This window comes from Dreissena polymorpha, unplaced genomic scaffold (assembly GCF_020536995.1).
Source record: "Dreissena polymorpha isolate Duluth1 unplaced genomic scaffold, UMN_Dpol_1.0 chrUn001, whole genome shotgun sequence".
NCBI classification, from domain to species: domain Eukaryota; kingdom Metazoa; phylum Mollusca; class Bivalvia; order Myida; family Dreissenidae; genus Dreissena; species Dreissena polymorpha.
Window position 1 is genome coordinate 286,940 of NW_026273315.1, and position 7,163 is coordinate 294,102.

General features: G+C 36.4%; 1 protein-coding gene across 1 annotated transcript; it reads left to right on the forward strand.

Moving 5' to 3' along the window:
* Positions 1-418: 418 nt before the first annotated feature.
* On the forward strand, positions 419-3,528 carry LOC127863126 (uncharacterized). Its single transcript, XM_052402496.1, has 2 exons — positions 419-527; positions 1,480-3,528. Exon 2 carries the CDS (start codon positions 1,647-1,649, stop codon positions 3,183-3,185), a length of 1,539 nt encoding a protein of 512 aa, XP_052258456.1. The 5' UTR covers positions 419-527; positions 1,480-1,646; the 3' UTR covers positions 3,186-3,528.
* The last annotated feature ends 3,635 nt before the right edge of the window (positions 3,529-7,163 follow it).

The window sequence follows — 7,163 nt, forward strand, 5'->3', positions numbered from 1 at the left end:
ATTTTACAGAACGCTGAACAAATCCCTTTAACAATTAGTGAAAGATGTTTTGATTTAGAGACGTTTTTACCACAACTTTACCTTCAACGTAGGATTTCCAATAAAGAAACACTAAATAACATAAACAACAAGTTTATTGATCAAAACACGCTAGTCTTTGTGATCGCCTACCTTGTCGTATTACATTACATTATAAACAACAACGATAATAAATTAATAAGCACCGAACGACTGGCAAGGTGACACTTTGGTACATCGGGCTTGTCAATTGTCATTGTATTATGATTGCAAACAATGTAATACTGTAGCCACCATTCAACTATCCCGTGTTTGACATGCATTAACGCTATCTTACTTGCTTACTGCGCTCTACTATAACTATTACCTTTGTTTAAATGAAGCATAATCTACGAATACAAAATACTTCATATTTGATCTATGGGCCTTATGGTGAATGAATTTTTTTTAATGAGAATCTGGACATATTTACATTGACGATCATGAATACAAAAATACAAACGTTTATTGTGAGTATAAATAAAAATAATTTAAAATGGCAACTATTCCGTAGTTATGTTAAATTGATAGATATTGATTAATGTTTTTAAATTCCTTTTGTACCCAGCTGGAGAAACGAGTCATCATTTACCAAACAGTAGATGAGCACGGTGTTTTCTTTCAGATTGAACACGGTGTTGACACTTTCAAAAAAATATTTTAATTAATTTAATTTAAAATGAAGTTGATTCTAGTTTAGTCCAGCATACACACATTAATAATTGCATTCAAATAATTAAACAAGAACATAAGTAGTTGTTCTTGTTTGTTAATAAAATGTACCGGTATTAAAGAAAATCAAAGCCAAAACAAACACGCGCGTCAGTGGAAGCTTAATTAATATACGCACGTTTATGCCTTTTTAATAATAACATTTATGCATTGACGAATCAACATTCATGAGAATGTAGCTATCTGCATGTGAAGTTATATTAAGTTATCATGTTGTTCAGCCTCACTCAGCCGTATAGATGTCATGTTGTTCAGCCCCACTCAGCCGTATAGATGTCATGTTATTCAGCCTCACTCAGCCGTATAGATGTCATGTTGTTCAGCCTCACTCAGCCGTATAGAAGTCATGTTGTTCAGCCTCACTCAGCCGTATAGATGTCATGTTGTTCAGCCTCACTCAGCCGTATAGATGTCATGTTGTTCAGCCTCACTCAGCCGTATAGATGTGAGCATCGCTCTGGGAAAAAGGGGTTTAATGCTTGTGCGTGAAGTCCACACAGGCTACTCAGGGGCGACACTTTCATGTGGGACAAGCTAATCTTTCACGAAGCTTTACGCACATAAATTAAGCCCCGTTTTCCCAAAGCGAGACTTTAATCAGATTGTGTTATACGCTTACTAGTAGGTCATTTATCAGTACCATACATAAAGATTTACATCAATCATATATGGAACATATGTTTCTTTCAGATTTTCATATGAAACGCTTGATTGAGTGAAGATGAAGATGGATAATTCATCACGTGACAAGATAGCCTGTCTCCTATGTGTCCTGCATCTGTTCACAACGGTGAGGTATTGTCGTGGACAGAGTGAGATCGTTTCGGCAGCGGGCGGTGCCATAGGCAGACCTGCAGATGTACCAGCAAGCAAACTATTACATACGCCAGCCCCTATTCCCATTTCTCATCCGGCATCTTCCCAATCGACAACAGCTTCAGCATCCGGTGACACCAAGAAAGTTGATACATGTGATTCTAATAATATGTGTCAGACTATGTCTGGTTTATGCCACCGAGGGTACCTGTATTTCAAAGCCATGCTCTTCCGATATCCATTGTCTGTGCGAACCGAATTACACTGGTACATTTTGTGACAAGAAAGTGGAGGTAGCCAGAGGTGGAGTCACATTGATAAATGGCAAACCGATCACGACAGCGTCCCCGACGCTGGATATACCATCATCAAACGGGAAACAACACGTTAACGGTGTTATGGATACTGCGTCAGTGTATTCGGAGACGAAGAATGCCAACCCGAGAACTGAAAACCCATCGCCAAACATTGCTAAGGACCTAAATGTCGCTCAAACGAAGAAAGAATCAGATACATTCGTCGGACAAATTGCAGAAGCAGCTCTAAAAAATAGTGAAAATACCAGTAGTGGTTTCAGTGACAAATCAAATGCGGGAAGCAATGTAGTAACCAGTGAAATTAAAGAAACTGCAACGTTTGAATCATCGCGTTCTAAAGACGAATCTCAATTTGTGACAAGAAAGTTGAAGGAACCTACAGAAATAGTGCCTCTACCAGACGTTGTTCCAACCACAATAAGTCCGAGTGAAATAGACTCGACAACTTCTGAAGCTGGCAGTTACAGAAAAGGTCCGGAGTCGACGAAACACTCTGACAACAGTCCTGTACAGTCAATTATGATTGATCAAAAATTGAAATCTCACGAATTGTTCGTGATAACACAAAAAAGCGACGTTGTAACTTTATCTACTGTTGAAGTTGATTCAAACTTAAATAAAGTCGAAACAGCGAAAGAAGTAAGAGAAAGTATTATAAAATCAAATGGAAAAGAGGCAACACCCGAATCAGTTATCAATAGCCATTCTAAGAATGCCAAAACCAGTGATGTAGGAAGCATCGCAAAATCGAATACGCACGCTGAAGGCAGAGTTGGTGGTGTGAATACAGCAACTAGAAACGAGGTAATAGACGTAGTGCATAACGTTGTTCATGTGGGAAACAATGATGTGAATTTCACAATTGAACATATAAAGACCGTCAATGTAATACAAAACACAGCAGATCCGTTAGAAGAACTGACTGTAGATCCACAGGTGACGCTGAATGAGGTGCAAAGTCAAAAAAATGTAGTGCATTCGCTCGATGCTATTAAAATAAATGAAAGTAATATTACATCTATTTCTGAAACAGTTACATCTTCTCACCAGATAACGGAAATAGATGCACAGACGCTTCTTAAGCTATTGAATATAACCGGGTCGACAAAATTTGCGGACAGTGTTACAGCAGTGAAGATTGAAATTATTACTAAAGGCAATAATGGCAAAAATGGAAATACAGCTTCGACCGATAGCAGTAAAACTGCAAGTAAAATTGGTGGAACGACTTTGATCGTGGCAACAACGAAGGCACCCCCGTGATGTAAAATGTGTCACCACGCCGTGTTTTACAAACTTATTATTACGTCATACACTAAATCACATCGACACCACACAGTTTTTAGTATTGAACAATTGCAAAATTGCTTGTACCGTTCGTACGTGTGTCTGTCACTAAACGAAAGTCGCGCGTAATTATTGACACATGACACGTTTTTCTTTTCCACATTTATCTCAATGAATTGTAAAGTACACATTTCAAGAAATGTCTTTAAATTGTTTTTTGACTTTACAGCGGCACAGTCTTGCTGCCTCAATTTATCATAGCTTTAAATGTTGCTGGCTTCTTGTCTGTCAATAAATAAATAAATGTGTCCACTTGACAGCCTCTGCCTCTGGTTAATTGTGACGTCCTCCCAGGCTAAACAGGAACGACTGTTTTTTCTTAAACTGGATTTTGCCAAGAAAAGTCTTCATTTAAACGAAAAACGCAATAAAAGCGGTAAGTGTCGTCCCTGATTCGCCTGTGCGATCTGCATAAGCTTATCTGGGATGACACTTTACACACATGCATTAAACCCCATTTTCTCAGAGCAGACGAAAATGTATTTGACTAAGAATATACCTGTCCTTAAACGGCGACATAGGAGTAAGCTTGAAATCGGTTTCTACTTGGTTGACCTTAATATCAAAATGCTGACAATGTTTTGTGTCCTCTTAGGTATGCTCCGTCCTTCGCGCTGTAGTACGATTCTGCGTCATGCCAGGGGATTACATTCGAGCCTTTCTCTGGGAAAACGGGGCGTAATGCATGTGCGTAGAGTGTCGTCCAATATTAGTTCGTGCAGCACACATAGGCCCACCAGGGACAACACTTTCAGCATAAACCGTATATTTGCTATAAAGAAACTTCTTAAAATGAGAACATCCATAAAAGCGAAAAGTTTCGTCCCTGATTCGCATGTGCGGACTGCATAGGCTAATCTGGGACGACACTGCACTTGCGTGTACTAAGCCCAGTTATCCGCTAAGAATTCCGGTTAATTCACATGAGATATAATAAAATACATTATATTCAAATGAATATCGAATGGTGCCGATAAATAAACGCTTTTTATGTAAATGAATGTGATTGAAAAGTGAAACGTAGATCTAACAATTAAAATTACTAAACAATTATTTATTCTTGTTGGACCCTTGATAAGTGATGATCGGCTGTTTTTACACACATTTTCAACACTAAGGCCACTCCAAATTGATTTGTTGGTCTACGAATTTTTTTTTTAAAGTTGTAGGGGCGAGCGAAAAAAAATTTTTTTTTGAAAACATGAAAATTCTCGAGAGAGCGAAGAGCGAAGAATAAAAAAATCACATTTCGATAGAAAAATATTGCATATTCAAGAGATACAAGTTTAAACAGCTAAATACATTCAAATCAATTCTTATACAAAGAATATATATCGACCTCATATTTATGGGAGTAAGTTGCATATGACCTTTGACCACGAAATATGCATGTAACCATATCATTGAAATGAGGGACACATGTCTACCCACTGCTGCTTTTATTTGTTTAAAGTTTTAAACACTGAAAGCTGTGAAAATGAATACCATGCTGCAAGCTGTGAAAAGGTATACCATGTTGCAATATCATCAAATATCATCAGAACAGAACAGAACAGAACAGAATAGTTTATTTTTGACTTAAGCATGTGAAGCTCATCGTCATTAACATACATATAAATAACAGCATGCGTTGAAGTACACACAAAAACACACATCATTTTAAAGAATAAATAATCTAAATAAACACGAAATAAACATAGTTCGTGAACATATTTCGTGAGAATGGTACATGGATGGGTTTAATACACAGTGGTCACACAATTTTATGCATATAGGTTTACAAATATAGGTATAATTACATATTTCTGACCTTATTTTTTTGTAAAAATGTATTTGTATTTAACACTACATATATATGACATTTTCTCTTATTTTAAAGCATGTTAAACAATACATGGCTAGCTTTCTTAATACAGTTTTGTTTGAGCTATTAAGTAGTTTAATAAACTTGAACATATTTGGCCGGATTCTATAATAGTTCGGAATTAATGCATTCCTAACATCATTATAATAAGGACATTTAAGAACAAAGTGAAATTCATCCTCGATGTCATTAAGGTTACATAATATACATTTGCGTTGATCTCTGTCAATATTCTGGTGTCTGCCCGTTTCTATGAATAATTTGTGAGAGGACAAACGTAATTTTGCAATAATGTTCCTATGTTTTTTGTTGACAACAATATCAAGATACGATGATCTTTCAAAAACCGGTTTGAGTTCCTTATATAGGATCATTGAGCTACACGACGTCACACTGACATCCCAGTTGGTAATATACTGGTCTCGTAATCTGTTTTTGAATAACGGGATAAAGTGATCATTGTTAACAGATTCGGGGAATAGCCATACATCGGTGAAACCGGTTTGGTTAAGAATGTCCCGTATTTTCGATGACCAATTGTTAGCATTATTTTTACGTTCAATTTCTAATCTTTGTAAAACTACAACTTGTTTAAGAATACAATTTCCCTGTTTCACAGTATGTAATTTCAAAAAATATTTAACCATCCTGACATATCTGTCGATATGCAAGGGAAATCGACCAACTTCGGCATATAGCGATAGTGAATTTGTTGACATTTTTACGTTCAATAGTCTTTTACAAAATTTACGATGAACGCGTTCAATATTTTCAGCTTTGATGGATCCCCAAACTTCGCAGTTATAGTTTAAAATGGATGAAACATATGCGTCAAATAAATTAAACATGATATTTATGGGTACGTTCATATCTTTCGTTAGGTTGAACAAAGAATGCATCGCTTTTAATGCTTTGCCATAAAGTGTATTTGTTGCGGGCACGAACGATCCGCCACTTGACATCACAATTCCAAGGTAATTAAAATTATTCACAATTTCTAGTTCTTGACCTTTATAAGTCCATTTGAATGCTTTACTGATTGAACCCCCTTTTCGGAATACCATGACCTTTGTTTTTTCAATGTTAACTGTTAAATTCCATTTATCGCAGTAGGCTTCTAAATTGTATAATGACTCTTGAAGACCCTCTTGTGTTTCAGAAAATAAAACCGCGTCGTCTGCGAATAATAAGAGATAGATAGATATTTGTTCTAATGTCATGCCGGCGTTTATTCCATTCTGCAGACTTAATTCGATGTCATTAATAAAGAGTGAAAACAATATGGGCGAGGTTATCTCCCCCTGAAATAGACCAACGTTACTATTGAATATGTCTGACAGTGAACCCATGTGTTTAACCTGTAATTTGACTTCATTGTACATGGATCGAATAAGGGTCAAGAGTTTACCGTCGATGCCCATATTAATCATTTTACTCCATAATTGACCGACATCAAAATGATAATGACAGACAGTCGGACAAAGGCCATGCATATAATCCATTGTCACTACCTTATTTTAAAAGGGGCATATCGATGGGTAGTACGGTATTGTATTTTTCTGAAATAAATTTATACATTACAAAGGACTTATTTGATGTTTCTGAAATACACAGACCTAGCTGTTAAACATGTTCCGTCAACCATGTATTTAAATAATTATAAAACATTGTCCCTGTTAAACATTTAGAACCAGCATTTAAAGATTTTATGTTTATTTTTTGTTCACTTAAAATTGTGTTATAGGAAAAAATTGCCTACATACAGGGAAATACCGTCCATATGCCCATTTAATGAAGAAAAAGTATTAAAAAAACTTGCGTCATGTTTCCCGATGTTGTTTGAAATTGAACATGCAACGGTATCTGCTGATAGTTGCATGTTCGAACGTAAACAGACACATTCAAGTTAGTCACAGAACGTAGAAGATGTGTTTATATTTTTAAGGGTTGGTTGCACCAACTTTTCACCGCAACTTGTTAAAACGGTCACGACAGCGAAACATGTACAGCTCGCGCAGAAAGCCATTTGT

Coding starts and splice junctions, on each gene's coding strand:
- LOC127863126 (XM_052402496.1), top strand. CDS start 1,647: ATGTACCAGCAAGCAAACTATTACATACGCCAGCCCCTATTCCCATTT.